The sequence below is a fragment of the Rhinolophus sinicus genome, linkage group LG01, assembly GCF_036562045.2.
Source record: "Rhinolophus sinicus isolate RSC01 linkage group LG01, ASM3656204v1, whole genome shotgun sequence".
NCBI lineage: Eukaryota > Metazoa > Chordata > Mammalia > Chiroptera > Rhinolophidae > Rhinolophus > Rhinolophus sinicus.
In genome coordinates this window covers 126944982-126967029 of record NC_133751.1, presented here as the reverse complement: position 1 = coordinate 126967029, position 22048 = coordinate 126944982, and the positions used below count along the sequence as shown (strand labels likewise).

The window sequence follows — 22048 nt, the reverse complement described above, 5'->3', positions numbered from 1 at the left end:
TCAGTTCTCCTTCCATCACCATATATTTGATGAAATGATTTTTCAGTAAACATTTATATGACATTAATAAAGTTCAACTTTTAATATTTAGGCAGGTGCTGTAAAGGATTATATTAAGATGATGCTTCAGAACGATACACTTAAATTTCTGGTTTTCGCTCACCATTTAAGCATGCTCCAAGCTTGCACAGAAGCAGTCATAGAAAACAAGGTATGTTACCATTTTTTTATATAGTACTTTTAGGATGTAGATTTTTAATAAACTAAACATCAGTTGTCTTATAATTAAGTCTTTTGCCTGCTTTATATGATATATATAAATTATTACTAGATATTTTTCTTGCGGATTATATTGTTACTAATGTGTTGATGAAACACTATTAAATTTTTGATGAAATGATTTTTCAGTAAACATTTTTACATATGTACAATTTTTAAGGGATTAGATGATCTGGATTGATCAAAATATGCTGCCTTGATAGGCTATAATGTGAATTCCATTTTTATCACTGCGTATATCCTTTGAGACCGGTATAGGAAGTTAAAAATTAAAATTTTTGTTTACCTGCAAGCCAACCTTAGAATGTAGGTGATGCTGAGGGGAAAGGAAGAATGAATTCAGCCAATTTTTGTGTCCAGCTATTGTCATACCTTTTAAATTCCAGGTAGCATACTCTATAGAACATAGTTATTAAGATTTAGTGTAGGTGAATTTATAACAAATGGCCCAGGCAGTCTGTCAGGTAAGCTGCACCACACCTGCTGGCCTTACTGCATTTCGTTGAGTCTACCTTGCTCCCCAGCAGCCTTATAGCGACAGCATCTTCCATTTTTTCTTTCAAAGTTTAAACCTGTCATCTCCCTTTATGTGCAAGTGCCTCTAGAGATGCTCAGAAGCAGCCAGAAATTTCCTGACAAATTGTGTGAGCTTAACATCCGTGTAGCAGCAGAACCACTTGCCTGTGTAGGTAGATTTCTTTCTTTTTTTTAATGGAGGAATAAAACCTTATTTTTTTAACATTTTGTACAGTATAGATTTTTCAAGCACTAGCTAATAGGTTCATTAGCATTACCAAAGAAGTAATTCTAGTATCTCCTTCATTGAAAGAGTTTCATAATATAAAGTACTACTGTACATTAAAAGGTACTATCTCATTGATTATCTTGTAGTGTCTGTAAAACACTTTCTGAAGGAGAGTTAATTAACCTTAGAAATAATTTGTAAATGAGTGGGCAAAAATAGTAGATGCATATTATTTTCTTATTCTGATTCCATTATACCTAAAAACTACTGGAATCTATCCCAAGTACAGCGGTCTGTCTCTTTTTCCCACGTCTGCTTTACTGATGTATTTAGCGTCACTAAGAATTAAAAATATAGGTAGTCATGGTGTTGGAAGTGAATTTCTCTCAAATTTTCCCTAGCCTGACAATGTGTTTTCTTCAGAAAGACCCTCAGAAGATTTTATAATCTCCCTTAATAGATATTAAATGGATCACTGGTCAATTTATATCTGTTTTGTGAGGACATAGAAAGTTACGGGACATTCTATTTAATGATCAACTTGACTATTTTCTTATAAGTGTCTCAACTATTTAAGACTATGTTTTCCATGAAAATGCATATATAAATGAGATTATTTGAAATTGAGGCCTTATACTTGTTTTACAAAGTCGAATAATAAGTTCTTTTTAACTATTCTAACACACACTAATTGCTCCCTTTTCTCAACTTAAATCATTCTTAAAAGACATTGTTTAATGTTTGATGTTTTCCTACTTTTTGTGGATGGGTGTCTTGGTCTCCACCTCGATGGAGAGGACCATAACACACTTTTCTTTTAAATTTAATAATGTGAAAAAAAGAGAACTCAAATGGTACATTTAAAAAGGTATTTTCCCAGTTAATATTTGGCTATTTCAGAAACAGACATACTACTCTTCATGAATTCCTAATACGTGGGCAGAATCCTCTTTTTCCTTTCTCACATGTCTGACTTTACTTTTACTTTAGAACTAGTGATCCTATAACTTGAAAGTTATTCTGATCCATGATTAAATTTGCATGTCAATTTACATAGAATTTTACTGAAGACATTAGCTTAATTTAGTAATGACTTAGGAAACTCCTGCTATACACAAGGCATTATGCTTAACAATGATGGTATGAAGATGAATTAGACATAGTTCATACCCTCAAGGAACTTCAAAGATTAAAAAACAGAAAATTGTTATCAAAAGCTATTAATAAGAAATTTGATTAAGATTATTACTGTATAACATTTACCAACCTGTCATCTTAACCAGTTTCTATTTTATTATACGAATGTAAAAATAAGCTATAAGATATATAAAATGAGATGGATGCATAGAGGCTTGTCCTAATTTTTCCATTTCCTTTGTTAATGCTAGACTCGTTATGTTAGGATAGATGGAAGTGTTCCATCTTCCGAAAGAATACATCTGGTTAATCAGTTTCAAAAGGATCCTGAGACTCGTGTGGCTATCCTAAGCATTCAGGCTGCTGGTCAGGTAAGAAATTTCAGGTCTCAATTTGATAATGAAATGTCTTTGAGATAATAAACAAGCCATTAACCATAATTATAACTTTACATCTGATATCTAGTGTAATAAACATTCATTCTATGTTGGAGCATGTTAGAAAGTGTAATAGAAGGAGATCGTAACACCTCTGACACAAATCTTCCTTAGTTTTCAAGGAAAGAATTTCCTGGAAGAGTATCATTCATTTGATTGTAATACTTTTTCATGCCCATTTCTCCTTCCTTTGAATTTGCATCGAATTTTCCCATCCCTTCTTACAGAAATTTACTTGGTGGTTTTCATCAGTCTGTGAGACAAGGTGGCCTGAGGGATAAGAACTCTTCTGTCTGAGAACTTTTTATGGAGTGCCCCCGGTTTGTCCTCCAGAATTACGTTTGGCTGCATGTAAATGAAAACCCCAATTAAGAATGACTTAATTACATAAAGATTTATTCTCTCACGCAGACAATCCAAGGTTAGCTTGGCAGTTCTACTAAGTCCTTAGTACTAGCCACTCTCGGGCTTTCTGCTTCCTCACTCCGAGCAGGTATCTTACCTCAGAGGCTGGCTAGCGCTCCTCCATCAGGTCTGCGATCCAGTCAGCTGACTGGAGCGAGGCATGCTACATCTCATTGGCAGTTAGTCCCATGACCACAACTAACTTCAAGGGTAGCTGGGAAAAGCACCCTTTATTCTAGGTAGTCATGCTAAAAATCAGGTATCACGTTACAGAAGCATAAGAAAAGACTGGATATTATGGAAGGCAATAACAGTCTCTGTCACACTGTGTGAAAGGGGAACCTTCTGAAACGTTTTTCTACTAACATTCTAAAATATTTTATATAAACGTCTAAGCCAGGATATTTAACACAGGGAAAAGAATTTGAGCATATATATCACCTTGCGTCCAACCTGGTATATGCCATATCTGGCATCTTCTGTGAACCAGGGCCAAAGATCTGCTGTTACCCAGGTAATGAATATATGTATATAAAATTGTATGTAGAGAGCAATTCCACAAGGATGAAGACATTCTGGAACTCACTAGGAATTCTAATCGAAGGGAGGGCTGTCTCAACACTTCCCTCGTGTCGGATTCAACTTCCACTAATCTGAGTTTTATATCTGTTAGAATATTCCAGACATAGACAATAGCATCAAAAAACTTAAAATTCGAAATGGAGTATTCATAGCATGGGACAAGTAAGGAAGGAGGAAGCCAGGTAGGAGAGTTTAGGAGTGGCCTGATAAAAGACTTTGAAATTAAGATTGCACAGGGACTCACATTTTATTCATGCTGTATTCCTGAAGACCTTGTAAATTCAAAACTCACACTAGTATCTTCTAGGAATATAAAGGAAAGTAGAAAAGGCTTTATTCTTGGGGCATTGAGTCTTCCTCCATGGTAGTTTAGTAGTCTCTTAGAGTGATGTTGATCTTGCCAGCATTTTTTTCCCTTTTTTCTTGTAAGCTCACATGCTTTTTACACCCCTCTTTAAATGCTTCTTATTTCTCAGCATTATCTCTAACATGTTGTGGCTTTTCCTGTCCTAAATAGCAGCACGGTTTAGCATGATGCCTGTTTGACTCCCTCCATGTTTTTATTACTTCTAAATTCTGTTCCAAAGTGATTGATCATCAGTGAATTTTCAGCTTGAGAACTAGTAACACCATTTAGAGAATGCTAGTACCGTGTTTCCCTGAAAATAAGACCTAACCAGACAATCGGCTCGAATGTGTATTTTGGAGCAAAAATTGATATAAGACCTGGTACTATCACATCACATCACATCACATCACATCACATCACATCACATCACATCACATCACATCACATCACATCACATCATACCGGGTCTTATATTAAAATAAGACCGGGTCTTATATTAATTTTTGCTCCAAAAGACTCATTAGAGCTGATTGTCTGGCTAGGTCTTATTTTTGGGGAAACATGGTATGACCTTTTTATGTGATATAAAAATATTTAAAGTTAAAATGACATCAAAGTAACAGCACAGCAGTCACAAAAGTCACTCACTCACAGAAGTTCCAGTGCATGTGCACAGCATGGATAGGTGATACTCCCAAAGGGTGGCAGGTGTTTCTGTTGGCCACCTAAGATCATGTACTATGTGTGGCAATAGCATAAGCACGGTTCACATTACACTCAGCCTACCAACTTTAAAATCATGCATTTTTGGACTCATTTTTAGTTTGAGGATTTTTGCATTATTTTCTATATTGATTATAAAACAAGACTTAGTTAATACTTTTAATGTCATACAGAATTGCACAAAAAATGCCATTATGTTATATATTGAGACATAAGCCAGTAATCTTCAGGGCCTTTGGAATGTAACAAAAAATTTCACAGGAAGAGAACAGTGTGATGGGAGATATGATATTCTCGCTTTATAGAACAGCAGTATGAATTAAATGAATAGAGGATGTCATTGTTCTCTGCCTAGTTGCTATGGATACCATGTGTTAGAAATTATATTCTCATTTATAATGTATTTTATAATGTATTAATGTATCATCACCACTGGATTCACAGTGGTGATGTGAATCCAGTTTTCATCAGGGAATGAAGTAAATATACTCTGCGTGTGTATGTAATAAATGTGTAAATATATACTTATATATATATCCAAACTGACTTTTGAAATATTGAAATATGTTTTAAATGTATGTGTTGTAGTTCACCTGGCTATTTCGCAATAAGCAGTCTTCTTTGCCTTTCATGAATTAAATTTTCTTAATTTGGCTTAAAATGAACGACTGATTTATTTTTAAGTCCTTCAGCATCCTCTTGTCCATTTAACATGTTCAGAAAAACTTTATTACATATGGCTCTATGCTATGTTCTAAGTTTATTTGCATCTCAGTTTCTTTACTTTATTTTGCTTAGGGTTTAACATTTACTGCTGCGACTCATGTTGTATTTGCTGAGTTGTACTGGGACCCTGGACACCTAAAACAAGCAGAAGACCGTGTTCACCGAATTGGACAGTGCAGTTCTGTGAATATTCACTACCTAATTGCAAATGGGACTCTAGACACCGTTATGTGGGGAATGTTGAATCGCAAGGTAAAGCTTGAATTTAAACCAGGTTACCAACTTACTCATTATTATCATAGCCTACACGAGTTAGGAGGCCGAGTTTTAGTGTTTTCAGACAAAAGATACTTAAGTACTCTAAGATATTGATGTTAATAGAGACCAAGTTCAGAAAAGGCTTCAGTTGGTAGGACCACACCTGCTATCTTCTGTAATAAGAGAGTGGCATGAATTTGCATGTATTCCTGTTGTCTTCCAAGCCCTGCTACCATTTTAGAAGCTAGAGGAGAGGGTTAGCTAGCAAGGAACCATAATGCTTTCAAGCACCAAGTCTTTTTCCTAAGCAAAGAGTAAACCCTTTCTCAAAAGGATTCTTGCATTCCAAGGTAATTTTGGCCAGAGGACAGACTGTACCTTGACTCTACAAAAAGTAGGAGAGACAGTGCTTGCTCTGTCCACTGAGCGATCTCTTCTCCCAACCTTGAGGGATCTTTATAGAAAGGATTTGACTAAGGATTAGAGAACAGTTTTCCATCACTGAGTATAGATATTCAAAATGGTCAATCATATGTAGGTTCAATTTCAAATTGTATATACATTAGAATATAAGTTTTGATGAGAAGAGCAAATAGTATAATTTCTCTAGTTAGACCTTTTCCTCAAAAGAATAAGAATCATTGACTTGGTAATTTGGTTGTAATTTTGAATAATGATATTACTAAAGCCCATGATATGTCGAAACAATCTGATTTTCTTCAACAGATTGCTGGTGATTTAAGTGTAAAATCAAGTTACTGCTTAGCAAATGTCAGCTGTGAGGTGAACTGTTATAAAATTCATATGCTTTTCCATCTTACAGGCTCGGGTTACCGGGCATACATTGAATGGCAGGAAGGAACAACTTCAGGCTGAGGAAGGTGATAAGGAAAAATGGGATTTCCTGCAGTTTGCTGAAGCTTGGACTCCAAAAGAAAGTTCTGAAGAGCTCAGGAATGAAGTTTTGTTCACTCATGTAAGATTATATGACTTATCATTTTCTATTTTTTTAAGATCCTGAAACTATAACTTTGTTGTATATTGTTTTAAATAACAGCCTTCAATTATTCATACTATTGAAAGGAGCCTCCACCTTGATGAAAGGAGCCTGCAATGATGGCTTTTATATTCCAACAGTTACACGTCAGTGGTCACTGTTCAGCTCCTTAGAAAAATAAGCTAAATAGAATCCAAATTTCAGAAGAAGCTATAAGAAGCTATCTTTATGACCCTGAGGGTAGGAAAAGCGGTATTAAATTTGCCACAAAATGTAACATAAACAAGTCATAGACCCAGTAAATATACTTGTATTACAATGTCTAAAGTATGTAAAGAGTTTATACAATTCAATTAGTCAAAACACAAAGAAGCCAACAGAAAAATAAGCACAGACTGTGAGCATTAGAAAAGACCCAGATAGCCAATAAACGTGAAAAGAAGCTCTGCCTCACCAAAATAGGGCAAATTGTAAAACTACCATTTTCTTTTTACATTACATTAGTAAGTAATCTGTGGTGTGACACTGAGAGCATGTGACTGTCCTGTTCCCAAAACCTTTCACCCAGTAATTTGAGCATTCATTGATGACCTTTGCCTGAATCAGTTTTAAAATAGTGGTTTTTCTAGTTCTATCATTGCTTCCTTCTATACTTAGTAGCTGGCATTTTTCTGTAAAGAGGAACCTTATTTCTCATTTTTTAAAAATCACTGAAATTGGGAATTCTATTACTGTTAGTTAATGTGTTATAATCCTTCCCAGTAAAAAAAAAATCTGACTAGAGAAAGTTTCTTTTCTTTTTATTTTTTAAAATAAGTTTCTGTAATTTTCTGAGCGCTGTTTGCTTTCTGACACACAATATGTTCCAGGTTCACCTTGTATTTTCTTTGGCCCAGATCTGGAACTAGACATTTCTTTAAGGAGCCCTGATTCCCTTTACTGGCAAATGATATTTAGAAATCAGGATTTTTTTTTGCTGCTCTGAGATGTCATTGCTTCTGCACTATTTCCAATGTACAGAGCTATTTACACACACATACATGCAGTTTTGCATGGATATGTTAACATGTATGTACATGTATATCTGATACATATGCCTGTGTATACGTATAGTTTATATAAATATCTTCAGTTCAAATCTAGTACCACCAAGTTCTTCACCTCCTCCATATGGCTATACAAATATACAAACTGTCTGCTTTTTCCTAGCCCTCTTGGGGAAAAATGGTGTGACAGTTATGGAAAGTTTAATCTTAATTTTTGAAGGAATTGGTCAGAAATTCTAGGAGTAAAATTAAAGTCTGTACATGTTCTTTCAAAATGCAAAATTTTAAATTTAATATAAAGTTTATTTCCATAATAACATTATTTTATTTATGTGGAATCTTACTAATTTTTTTATATATCTTATTTGCAGGGCTTTTACTTTTTTTCCTAGTATACTAGAATGCCATTCTGTCAAATATTGCTAAAGAAATAGAAGGATTAGTTCTAAGAATTTTTTTAATTAAAAAAAAACTCCTTTTAGTACTACTTATATTTTCATCTATTAAAAATAGATATCGTAAGTATTTAAAAAACATATAACTAAAACCATATAACTATTATTTGTAGCTGTTCTCTAAAATTCCCTATTGAATTATGTTTAAAAGTTCATTTCTAAGTATTAAGAATTTAAAACACATCTTCCCATATATATAATATGATTATTGTTTTCAGGTGTATCTGAAGAAAAATATACATGTGTACAAAGTTAAAAGAAAAAACCGAAAAGAAAACACCCAATCACCCTGACAAAAATCTTACTTTCCTGAATTACTTGTCTTACTTTCCCACTTATCTTTAATAGTTTACTGTTACCTTTTACTGGTTTTCTAGTGCATGGATATTTACACATAGGGTTTTATATGCAGTAGTCCCTGCTTATCCACTGTTTCTCTTTCTGCTGTTTCGGTTACCCATGGACAACAGCAGTCTGAAATTATTAAATGGAAAATTCCAAAAATAAACAATTCATAAGTTTTAAATTGCACACCATTCTGAGTAGCATGATGAAATCTCCTGCCATCCCTATCAGACCTGACACGACATGAAACATCTCTTTGCCTATCGTCTCCACTCTGTATGTGCTCCCCTCCCATTCGTCACTTAGCTGTCTGGGTTATCAGATCAATTGTCCCAATAGTGCAGTGCTTGTGTTCAAGTCACCCTTATTTTAGTTAATAGTGGCCCCAAAGTGCAAGAGTAGTGATGCTGGTCATTCTGATATGCCAAAGAGAAGCCATAAAGTGCTTCCTTTAAGTGAAAATCTATGTATGTACAGGAAAAAAACGTAGTGTATACAGGGTTTGGTAGTATCCACAGTTTCAGGCATCCACTGGGGGTTTTAGAACGTATGCCCTGTGGGGAAGGAGGGACTACTGTAAATTGGAATCTTATAATGTAGAGACCTTTGTTTCTCTTTGTGTTTATTTATTTGCTTGGTTGTTGTTTGGCCAGCCTGTGAAATGTGCCTTGAATGACTTTCGGTGGGAATACCACACACCACTCCCTCTTTACATCCTCCAGCTTCATGCATTTTAAGAAATGCTCTTCTGAAAGACAATAAATAAAATGCACCTAAGCCATCAAAAAAAGAAAAAAAAAAGCTCAATCTGTTGCCCTCTCTGCCATTTTGTTTCCCCATGTGTGTGTACTTGTTCTCTGCCCACGAGCCCCGGGGCGCCAACCCTAGTCCCCTGCGTGGCCCCATTTCCTCTCCAACGAGATGGAAGAAACTACCATGAACCAGCAGAAACTCACCAAACTGCAGGCCCCACTGCACATTGGTGGAAAAGGGTCTGCTCACAGAAAGAAGGTGGCTCACAGAACAGCTACGGTAGATGATAAAAAACCCGTTCTCCTTAAAGAAGTTCGGGGCAAACAGTACCTCTGGTGCTGAAGTGCTGACTGTTCACAAACAAGGAACTGTGATTGTCTGTAATGAACCCTAACGTACGGGACCCTCTGGCTGCGGACACTGGCCCCATCACGGGCCACTGAGAGGAAGAGCTGACAGAAACGCTCCGCAGCGTCTTAAACCAGCTCGGTGCACACAGTGTGACCAGCTCCAGGAGCCTGGCTGAAGCTCAGCACAAACCACCTGTGGATGGAAAAGCAGCTCTTGCACCAGAGAGGATGGTGACGTTGATCAAGTTCCAGATCTTGTGGAGAATTGTGATGAGGCCTCCAAGAGTGAAGCAAACTGAGCACAGTCAGCTTCTGAAGAAGGTAAAACTTGAAGACATCACTGGGAGCTGATTTTATGCTATTTTATATTATGACTGCTTTTTACATTTTTGTTCATGGATCAGATAAAATCTTGATCAATCTTGGACACTGAAGCTATTTTCAGGTTTTGCTTAGACACAAATCATTCTTTGCTGCTAGTTAAGGTGCAGAAGGCCTGGAAGAAAGTTTGAAACAAAGGCTAATAATGTTCTTTGCCTAGTTAAAAAAAAAAGAAGAACAAGAAATGTTCAGTTTGTTGAAAGGTCCTAAGGAAATTTAGTCTACCAACAAACGAACATATTTTTGTTCTTAATGGTGCCAAAATCAGCATTTCCTATAGGAATTTTTCTATTTATACTGATTACTTTCTGATCCATTTAAAAATCCTTTTAATTTTTTCCCCTACATTTAGCATTTTGAAGCTATTTCTTATTTCGTCAATTAAACTTTGCCAAATTAACCAAATGTGCCCACTGTCATCAAAAACTTGTTTAACGAAAAAGTTTATAACAGTTCTAATTGGGTGGCTTTTAACAGCTTGTGAATATTTCTGTAGTATCAGCATTTTAAGGCATGTTCATTTTATCTCTGTCCCAGCGCCCCGCTGCTGCAGCTGGAGGTTAGAGCTGGGGCAAAGAAGAGGGACCTTCCACTGCCAGAAGAACAGATTTTGTATGTTAGTCAGAGAATGACTCAGCTCAGGCCGTCAGCCCTAGCAAAAGGAGACTGAGAGGAAGCTGAAAGCGGAGGAGACTAAGTGAGCCTGACGGGCAAAGAGAGGATAAACTGAGGACAGGAAGAGTCGGAAGCCCCAGTACCCTGGGTTTCTAGCTCCCCATAGTCTTCTTAACCCTGCCAACCCATCCCTCTCACAATACTGTGATCTCTATAAATGCTTTCAGAAAACCAATAAATGCGGTCAGTTTGATAAATTGATCTTCAGTGAGTTGGATTTCAGGTGAATTGACTTTTATATACAGGCTTTTGCCAAATTGGTGGATTGACTAAAGCCTAATACTAGAATGACTATGGTCTTACGGGTAGGGAGACCTGTGGTGGTTAAGAAGAAGAGGAAGAGGAATATGAGAGACAATTTCCGTTGTTGATATTTTTCTCCGTTTTGGTACTTCCTGTCTTCCTTCTCTTTGGGTGTTCACTGCCCTTCGGAATGGTATTACTTTTATCCTCCTGCTCTCTTAATCAGATTTCTCTTTCTGTCACATAATTTAGCTAACTGTTAGGGTAAAAGTAATACGTGGAACCAAGGCTGGTATTCGTTGTACCAGGATACACCAATGTAAGTGTACTGGTTGTTAACATATTGACTATTTTGGTAATGGTTTGTAAACAGCCACTTCTTCAATCCCCTCGTTGTACTCTGTCACCCCACCACTAGTGGGGAGTCTTGGGGGACTTCCCCATGACCCAGCACAGCCCGGGGCCCCCAGGACTCTGCTTCAACCCAATACTGCTACAGTTGTTGTTAAAGATTTAAACAATCACCTGCATGGATTAATCCACACACGTATGAGTCACAGTTGTTTACCCATACTAGATATATTTACATGTTTTTAAAGAAATTATTTATTAACCCAAATGAAACTCAAATTGAAGTCCAATTCAAATGAAGAACAAACATCCCACCATCACAAGGAAAGGAACCTTTGCACAGCCCAGATGGCTGTCTCTTCAGTACGTCCTGCTGGGGAGTCTGTCGCCAGGGCCACTGCCTCAGAGGCAATCCCATTTCTCAAGCTTCTTCATTTCTTTTATGTCTGAATATGCATGACTTCTAAGTACTTTTTCAGGTTTGAGGTGTTTTGACTTTCCTACGTTGGCTTCGATTGAATTGATAAAGTAGGTTGTCTCCAGATGGAAGGAGAGAAAGGTCTGAACTGTGTTAGTCTATATTGGCATTTCCAAGTAACTAAAAGCTGTTTCTGAATAAGATAGACTGAGTGGAGTATTCAAATAGAAAGCCTCCCTCTCTCTCTGATTTTCATTTTTGCTGCTATATGTGAGGGGTATCCCTTGCTTTCGCTATAGCAATGGGAGACTTGGGCCCTTTCCTTAACCTCTTTGGGCCTTTACCCATGCTCTTTGGCTCTGAGTTGATAATTAGCAGCATCATTTATCCAGCCATTGAGTCTCTAGATCACTAGATGGCTTCTGAGGTCTCTTTCATAGATAGGTAGATGATAGATAGATAGATAGATAGATAGATAGATAGATAGATAGATAGATAGATAGATAATATATATAGAAAATATATATATATAGATAGATAATATAGATAGATAGACAGACAGACAGACAGACAGACAGACAGATAGATATAGATTAGAGTATCCAAAGAGAAACTTGGTGCATAAGTGATTCATAGGTGAGCAAAAGAAGACTCTAATTCAGCATGAGTAACAAGTCCAGCTCCTGCTGAGGACAAGTCTTCCTGCTTGATTTCTCTTCTTTAGGTCTCAGTAAGCCAGAGCTGCTTCCATTTTGTTACTTCAGACAGTAGTTCTCTTTCCATTTTGGAACAGATCTCCAGATAGTTCCCAAATTCAGCTGCACTGTAGTCGCCGCTTTCCCTTACTAATTGTTTTCTTGCTGTGGGCTCTGAGTTCAGTATCTCTCAGTTTTCCTTTCTCCTCGTTAGCCTCTCCCTGGTTGTCCAACCTGCCTTACCATCCCTCAGTACCCATGGCTTTGACCTGGCTCACACTGCTGCCTTTGCTCTATTGTAACCATAGCCAAGTCCCTGGCCTGCCATCCTCAGGGCCTTCTAGAACATCCTTCACCCAAAGCAAACTTACATTTCAAATACCCACATTGGTATTAAAAATATACCAGGGGTGCCAAAAAAATGTATACAAGTGGACATTTTGTCAACATTGTTCAAGCAGTAGCTCCCCATAATCCAGAGTATCTGGACGCTGATGGTAACCACTTTGAGCACCTCTTGTTTGCAGAGGTCAAACATGACTTGTATTCATCTTTTGTGATCGATATATATTGTGCATCACAATTTTAATACAGTTTTCCTTTCTTAAAATGTGTACACATTTTTTTTTGGCACCCTCTGTATAGGTTGGTTGCTGGCATGGTGCAAAAAAAAAGTGTGTAGTTGGGAAGGAGAGCTCTTCAGCACAACTATGAAATTTTAAAATAGGCCCTCAAAATTCTAAAACAAACTTTGCATTTTTATTAAATGCCAACATTGTATGAAACATTTGTTTTGTTATGGGGTAAAAAGTGCAAATAAGAAATTATCATATATATGACATTTTGTGTATATATATATATATATATATATATATATATATATACACACACATATATATGATATTTTATATATATGTGTGTATATATATATATATAGAGAGAGAGAGAGAGAGAGAATAACCTTCTTTCCCACATATTGTCTAGTTGAAAAAATAGTAACAGCAAAAAGAAAGTTGACTGTAGGAGCTGTGGCATTTATGAAGTCCAATTTTTTTCTTATCCAAAACCTCTTTTCCCTGAATATGCTAAAGCACTGGTTTCGTGAAGCTGACACACCTTAAATTAGATATTTACTTAATATATCTTTTAGAATTTAAACCGCTCTGTAAACATTATGTAACTAGTCTGCCAATAGCTAATGAGAAGGATGAGAGGATAGTCTCACTGTCATGGATGGAGACATACAAATGTCTGTCACTGCTCACATCACTTTGTGCTATTGTTAGGCATTTGTCTTATTTACCTTTATGACTTCATTCACTCAGTAGTAATAATGAACAGGTACTGAGTGGTTGTTCCATGCAGCCACTGTGGTAAGCCTTTAACAGTCATGATGTTTACCCTTCACAGCTACACTGTGACACTTTCCATGTCCCACTAAAGCTCATGAAGGTTAAATAATCTGCCCACAGCCAGGAAGTGGCAGAGTTGGGATTTGAACCCAGGCGTTTCTTCTCTAAAGTCTAGCTTCATAGCCTTGCCAAACTATACTAGATGCATTAAAGTTAGCTCATTTTGGGCCCTCGATTATTTGTGGAATGAATAGAACATTGAAACACTTCAATTTGGCTTAGCCAGTGGTTATGGGATATGTACTATGTACGAGGCATTCAAAAATGATCTGTTTTATATATATATATAAATATTTATTAAAATGATATGAAATGCAAATCAAAGCCACAAGGAGATACCACTTCACAGCCAGTAGGATGAATAAAATTAAGAAGACAGACAGCAAGTATTGACAAAGATGTAGAGAAATTGGAACACTCATACGTTGTTGGTGGGAATGTAACATGGCGTAGCCATTTTGAAAAACAGTCTGTCAGTTCCTTAAAATATTAAACCCAGCCATCGCACTTCCAAGGGAATTAAAAACATATGTCCACACAAAAACTCGTACTTGAATGCCATAGCAGCATAATTCATAATAGCCAAAATGTTAGAACAGTTCAGATGTCCATCGATTGACGAATGGGTAAATAAAATGTGGTATATCCATATGGTAGAATACTATTCGGCCACAAAAAGGAACGAAGTACTGATACACGCTACAACATAGGTGAATCCTGAAAACATTGTGCTAAGTGAAAGAAGCCAGTCACAAAAGTCTACAGATTGTCTGGTTCTATTTATATGAATTGGTCAGGTAGGCAAATTCATAGAGACATAAAGTAGATTAGTGCTGCGCAGGGGCTTGGGGGAAGGAGAGAAGAGGAGTGACTGCTTAATTAGTAAGGAGTTTCGTTTTGAGGGTGATGAAAATGTTTCCCTATTAAACAGTGGTGCTAGTTGCATAATTCTGAATATAAGAAAAATCACTGAGTTGGACAGTTTAAAAGAGTGAATTTTATAAATAGACTGTATCTCAATAAAGCTGTTATTTGTAAAAGTATGCTAGGTGCAAAGATCAGGAAAACAGCTCACTTTCCTTTGGAGCTTCCTCTAATTGGGAGAGAAGATTGTAAGCGAGTCATTTTAAGGCAGTATGATAAATGTGAAAATAGAGATATGTAAACCAGGCTCTGGGAACACAGGACAGAATAAGGAATGATCTGGGGCGTGTAGGAAATTTTCCTTAGGAAAGGGATTCTAAAGGGTGAGTTCAAAGAGAGTGGGTTCTAGTTCAGGCAGAGGGGACGCCGAAAGCACGCCCCAAAGCACAGTGATGAGGACAGGTATGAGTTGTTCTGGGAATTGGAATTGCATGTGGATGTGAGCATAGGGTCCAGAGAAGTGAGTCAGAGGAGAGGAGCCTGAAGCTTTGCACCAGTCAGATGGGGAGGAGCCCGCACATACCATGCCAAGAAATTGGACTTTATCCTGCAAGTCATGTAGTGTCATCAGAGGCTTTTAAGCACTGAGTGTCATGATCAGACTTCTGTTTTCAAAGGATAATCCTAGTAGCTGTGTGGGAAATGAATGGGAAGGAGAAGAAGGGACAGGTTCTTGCAGGCAGTGGTCTTGGGGGAATGGATTCTTTTTCTTCCTTCCTTCCCACCCAATTTCAGCCGGTGGTGAAGGGATTTCCTCTCTCTCCACTCCCTCTCAGGGCTTTCTCCCCCTGCCCCTGGAGGAGGAATTCTTCATATGATTTTTCAGAGTCGGAGAACTTGCTTGGGCCCCAGTTCAAGGCCAGCGGGTTACTGTGCTCCAAAGAGGCACTCGCGTCTCCACCATAAACAGGAAAAGCGCCTGCCCTGTCAGGCCCAGTAATCTTCTCTCCCGCGAGATTTGGCATGAACATTGGGAATTCTCACTGTGACCTTCAAATGGTTTCTTTAATACACCAGAACTGTGTACTTTGGTGCTATCAGGTACTTGCAGGTCTATTAATAAAGGCAGTTTCTTCTTATTAGTAAAGTGATCCCTGTATAGGAGTCTCCTTTGTCAGGGATTCCCAGACAGGATTTTGGGCACAAAATACCCTGAACTCCTACCCGTGGTAATGGTAATGGGGGGGGGGTATGCCAGGTATTTCAGAGGTAGAATCAACCTAGCGAGGTCTGGGGGGACGCTGTCTAGTAGCAGAATGTTCAGGAAGGGTAGAGAGGATGGAAGCAGGCATGGAAGGGAGAAGCCGTAATCAGAGGCATGCAAATAGGTAAGGGGAGGGCAAACTGAAGTGACAGGAAGTGACCTCGTTTAGTCTACAGCTGGAGGGCACAACGCAGAGGACTTCACAGGTAGTTTGGTAAGCAGTAAGGCGTTGAGAGGTTGTGATGGTGGGAGAGGAGCTGGCTTACGGGTAGAGGGAAGAGTCCATTTGGGACCTCTTGAGTTTGAGGAGCCTCTGACCCACTCAGCTGGGGTCTAAGAGGCATGGGGAGGTTAGGTTTAGAGCTAGAGACAGATTATGACACTTAGGCACCGATTACCTTACCCCTCTGTGTCACATTCTAGCAATCTGGGCATTATATAATATTTTGCTGTAAATTCTAATTGTCTTTGTAAGAAGAGATAGCCATTCCCATAAGCATTTGCCTACAATGCTTATGATGTTAATCTTTAAAAATAAGTAATAACATTTTTACGGTTTGGTTTTTTTTAATCAGTGTTTTGCTTGTTTCGTTTTCTCAGTGCCCACATAGAAAAACTTGTACCTAGTAAGGGTGGATCACTGTCAAAATTTTATTTAACTATATAGCAATGAACATTTTGAAAAATTTAGTCATTTCTTTTTTAAGAGAATTTAAATTCTTTTTTTTATTTAGTGAAATGATTAAAACCCCACGTTTGTCACTCTATATCCTTTGACTTGTTTACATATGGTATTAAAGGTGTTTTAGTTCCTGTCCCAATCATCAGTCGTCCATCAGCCATTCAGGAGACCAGCAAAATGTCCCAATCACCCATCGATAACACAGCCATTTTGTTAATTCTTTTAGGAACAGGAGATGAATGACAGGAGGCAACAATGGTTTTCAGCAGAGCTGCCCTTTGATCAAAGTCTATTAAACCCAACATCAGTGTGTTTGTTTGTGGCATGTTCTGCGCTGGAGTAGCACCAGGTTTTTAACTGCTTTATTGGTGGTTTGTTTTTTGGGGTTTTTTTTAGTTTTACTAGCTTTCCGTTTCCTCTCCTTCAGTTCTGATAAGTGACTTTTAAGCCTATCATCATGGCCAGGGGATTTGTCTCCAAAGAGCAGTAGTTTTACCATGCTGCAAAGCAGAGCAAATACGTGTATATTGGGTCCCTGAGCCTTTCAGATAAAAACACACATTTTGCCACGTTAAGCATTTTGCAGTTTTTATTCCCAGTACTTCTCACCAAGAGCACTATTTTCTTCTTTTGTTTTTCAAAATCAATATTGAACAGAAGACAGGAGCACAATAACAATGTCAGCATTGTAACTAAAGAGAGGACTCTGTTCTTCCATTTTCCATATAGCTTATGACTTGGGCGTGTTGACTTAACTGTGTTTTCCCTAAAGCCTTCTGATTAAAATTACTGTAAGCTTAGATCACTTCTCCTATTTACATTTAAATCTCTTTGTTACCACACCTTAAATGGGTCATCTAATATAGTTATTCCTTTATAAGGACAGTCATGATGAGTTAGGACATTTGTCAATAATTTGTTATTATGTCTCTTCTAAAGGCAAGAATATAGTTACAAAAAACAAAAGACTTTTAGCTTAATCTTGCTATTAAGTAACAAAGGAAACTGGGCCATAAAAACATTTTGTCCTGCTTATCTTCAACACTGAGAAATGCAGTAACATTAAATAAGTCGGTAATTTTTCAAATGGAGACCTGCCAGAACAGTGTGGGTGCTAAACATTTAACTATCAGTATGGCTGTTATAAGTTGGGGATACTGGTCTCTTTGGGGGAGACTGATAAAGCTTGTTCCTGCAGGAAGTCATGTCAGTGATAAATCTAATATTTTTCAAAAATGTGTTTATTGAGGGAGCATTTTATTTACAATTATTTCTTATACCTTTTGTTTCTCAGATACTATAATTAGTGGATCCACACTCACTTTAAACAATTAATTTTAAAAAGACCAAAAGAAAAGCAATTTGAAACATCTTACAGATATAGGAACTTTGCATTCAGGTTTAGTATCAGTGTCTATAAATCTTGTTAAAGGTCACTTCCTTCTTTTGTTAAGCAGACATGTCCCAAACACCTGCAGAAATCTCCATGAGGAGCTAGTAGTGACATGTCTGTGTCTCAAAACATCAAGGATAGTGTGTATTGTGTTAGGCTGAGCTACGTGACATGACACCTTTGAGTCCTGCTGGCGCGGTAATATTCCTAGAGTTCCCTAGCTATTACAATCCATGCTCTTTCCTCTACTCACCTCATCAGTAGTTTCCCTCTTGGGCTGTGTGAGTACTCCCCTGTCATGTGCTATCTTGTGAGAAGCTGTTCAGAGCCCAGTTAGTAATAGACAAAGGAGCTAAGCGAACATGCTTCATGCTCACACAGAAGTTACTCTTTCTTGGTATTTTCCGGTTTTTTTAAATGATTGGAGAGAAGCTAAAGGGATCCTCATTAAGTATTTAAGAGAATTTATGTATTTGTTTCCCCTTAAAAAGAGTCAGTTCACCCACCCATGTGTACATTCACATATGAGCCCTCAATTTCTCTTTACCTCTAAAAAATTAAGGAAAGAAATAGAGCTACTGAAACCCCATGTGCATCTTCGGATAATTTATTCTAATCCAGTGGCTCTTAATGTCTGTTGGGTCCTGAATCCCTTTGAGTCTATGGAGAGAGTAAAGACCTGCTCTCCAAAAATGTACATACAATACAGACAACATTTTGTAGGCAATTTTAGGGGTTTTTCAGGCTCACAGAAGGCCGTCCAAAGTCTTGTGAGAGGCCCATGAATCCCAAATTAAGAACCAGTATTCCCATAACCTGTTACTCTTCTCTGATCCCATCCAGCACGTTTCATCGTTAGTATGTCAAAGAGATTTGCTCACCTCTTTCTCTATCAGTCATAATTGCTAAGTGTCAAAGAAACCTCATCAACCAACTTCCTGCCTGATTGCTCAGAGACTACAATCAGAAAACATAACTAATAATATGGATTAGGTTTCTAATTGATTATCTGTGAGGAAATCTTTGTTCCCATTATGTCTCACAGTTTCTGGCAGCCCCATGGCCAGGGCACTAATGACATTCATCATTGTCCAATTTAGCCCTCGTAACATTAGCTAAAGTCATTGCTACTGATTATTCTTGCCCTCTGCTTTTGCTAAAATTATACTCTAAGTGTATCCTTTGGTTCCTGAAATGATATAAAATGATTCCCTTTCCATCTACCCACTCCTTCTCTCAATTTTACATGATCAAGTCTCAATTTATTGTTACCCAAGCAGCTGTGATTTCAAAATAGTACCTATGCTGATTACTTCCAGGCACTATATGTAAACTGTGAAGTGGCAGAGGTATACGTCAATTTCTGATTACTGGCAGTCACTGTGACCTTTACGCCCAGCCTGCTTCTAGACTTAATGAGAATTTCTTCAATGCTAGTTTTTAAAATTAGTCATTGTTTAAATAGTAAAAGTAGTTCCTTTAAAAAATAGCTTATAAAAAGAGGTCAACTGTAAAAGCTGATATTGTAAGGCCCTCAGAATTTTGGGGGAAGATTGCTTAGGTTTTTGTTTTGTATTATTGGGAGGGTTGCTTTTTTTCTAAGTAAATCTGAAACAATTTTGTTTTATTTTCTAAGGGAGAGATGGAGAGAGTAAAATGTTTTTAAAGAAACAAATTCTTTAAAATGTAGAGTGGGACAAAAGATTCTGATATTATCAAAACATTATTCAGTGTAAGCGACAATGGCCTGTTACTGTATATTTTAATCATTTTATTTTTCGTATTTTATATTTTTTATATTTATTTAGCTGTTTTATTTGCTCCTCTTTAAAAATGTCTTAAAAGTATATCTAGGTAACCACCGTATTGTTGTCTATGTCCATGAGTTTGTTTGTTATTTTGTTGCTTTCAGTTTTATATCCCACATATGTGTGAAATCATAAGGTTCTTGTCCTTTTCCATCTGACTTATTTCACTTAGCATGATAATCCCAAGATCCATCCATGTTGTTGCAAATGGCAATATTTCATCTTTTTTATGGTTGAGTAGTATTCCATTATATATATGTACATCTTCTTTATCCAGTCATCCTTTGAAGGACACTTAGGTCGTTACCAGAGGGAAAGTGTGATGAGGGGAGGATGAAAAGGGTAAAGGGGGTCAAATATATGGTGACTGAAGGAGACTACACTTTGTGTGATGAGCACATAATGCAGTATACAGATGATGTATTATAGAATTGTGCACTTGCAACTTAAATAATGTTCATCAATGTTACCCCAATAAATTTAATTTTTAGAAAGTATCTAGGAAGAGAACCCATTGAGGGAGGGGGGTAAGGCAGTAAATTATAAAAAAGCATATTAAGTGAAGTCTCCTTAATTAATAGTGAAATCGTTAGCACACTTCTTCTGATCACCTCCCAGGTCACGGGTAGCCAGCATTGTATCCTCCAAGCAGCAGACTGGAGGACCCGTTTGTGGAGAAACTGACTGGACCAAGAAAAGATAATGGAGACTGTAAGGGACCCCCTGACAAACTGATGACCTTCAGTGAAGATCCATCCCCACATGGAATGTCCAATAGCATTTTAATTCTTAAATATGAATGGACAGCAAAGGCCACTGGGCAAGGAGGAAAGTCTATCACATGAAAAGCAGAGACCAAAACGAACATGTAAGCCAAGAATGGGATACAAAAGAAGCAGAGACAATGTAATGAGCTAAAGAAAACTTTAAAAAAAAACAAATTAAAAAAACAACAACAAACTATCATTAATATCTACAGAGAAGTAAAGAAAATATTGCACCCATGAACCAAGAACAAGGAAGGAAAAATCAGAGCACAAGGAAAAGCCCTCTCGAAATTGAACCTGTATGTCAGAAAATAATAATTCAACACGATGGAAAGGAAGAAATCACACAGAAAGTAGAACAAATAGAGATGGGAAAATGTGAGAAAAGTTAAGGAAATCAACTAATTGGTTCAGAAGATTTTTGCATAATAGGAGTTCCAAAAATTAGGAAAACAGAGAAAACAGAGGAAGAAAAAATAATATAAGAAAATTTCCCAGAACTGAAGGATGTAAGTTTTTCTGATGGAAAGTGCCGACTGAGTACAGAGTATAATGAATAGAAAACCAAAATACACACACACTAAAGCAACTGCTGTCCTGAATTTTCTACCCTTCTTACTGTTCCTTTTGTGTTTCCTTCCTGGGTATCTCTTCCTCATTCCACCCTTAATGTTGTTCCTCTGCTTTCTGTACTTGACTTTCACCTTACTTCCGCCTCTCTCCATGTGTCATGAAATCCAGTCCTATAATTTAAACTGCCTCTATATGTCAGTGGTTCCCAGATGAGCAAATCCAGTTGTCTCTTTCTCTTGAATTCCTAACCTGCTGCCTGTAACTAACCCCTTTCCTGGTACCCACCAGCTTTCACACATGCCTAAATGTGAACTTACTTCCTTACCTCTTCTCTTTTTGCCTTCTAATATGCCCATTTATTTAATATTTTCCTGTATTCCTTGTTACAGTAACTGAAAATATCCCTCCAATGTTACAAGTTATAAATTTAGGAATCTGAGGATCACTTTGGCCCCTTCCGTCTTCCTCATCCCTCACGTTTAATCAGGTGTCCTAGCAAATCTGCTTGGTCATAAGCCCCAAGAGTCCTGAGTTCCCAGGTTGCCCTCTTCTTCCTTCGTTCTTATATATGAAGGACAACAAAGGTCATTGGACATTTGAGGAGGAAATCTGTAGCATAAAAAGAAGGTGACCCAAAGCAAACTAATATGAAAATTGATCCTAAGGATAACTTTCTAAAAACTCGAATTAGTAGCCTTGTATTTGAGATGACATTGCAAATATAAATGAAATCAGAATATCATGAAAAAGGAACAAGGAACAAGAAGGAACTTTTAGACATTAAAAAATATGATTGCCAAAATAGAGATGGGAAAATGTGAGAAAAGTTAAGGAAATCAACTAATTGGTTCAGAAGATTTTTGCATAATAGGAGTTCCAAAAATTAGGAAAACAGAGAAAACAGAGGAAGAAAAAATAATATAAGAAAATTTCTA

At 37.3% G+C, this 22048-nt stretch overlaps 1 protein-coding gene, 1 long non-coding RNA gene and 1 pseudogene across 3 annotated transcripts in view; 2 read left to right on the top strand and 1 right to left on the bottom strand.

The window, feature by feature from the left end:
• The window catches only part of LOC141572205 (uncharacterized), a 67292-nt gene that overhangs the window by 2716 nt on the left and 42528 nt on the right, over window positions 1-22048 (bottom strand). The window lies entirely within an intron of this gene.
• Window positions 85-22048, top strand: part of LOC109447120 (DNA annealing helicase and endonuclease ZRANB3) — a 47608-nt gene continuing 25644 nt past the window's right edge. For both annotated transcript variants that reach the window (XM_074335592.1, XM_074335589.1), the window contains exons 1-4: window positions 85-211; window positions 2413-2532; window positions 5456-5635; window positions 6465-6617. In XM_074335592.1, coding sequence (XP_074191693.1) covers window positions 119-211; window positions 2413-2532; window positions 5456-5635; window positions 6465-6617 — 546 coding nt within the window. In that variant the 5' untranslated portion in view covers window positions 85-118. The remainder of the gene's footprint in view (window positions 212-2412; window positions 2533-5455; window positions 5636-6464; window positions 6618-22048) is intronic.
• Window positions 8266-9886, top strand: LOC141572204 (transcription factor BTF3 pseudogene; annotated as a pseudogene).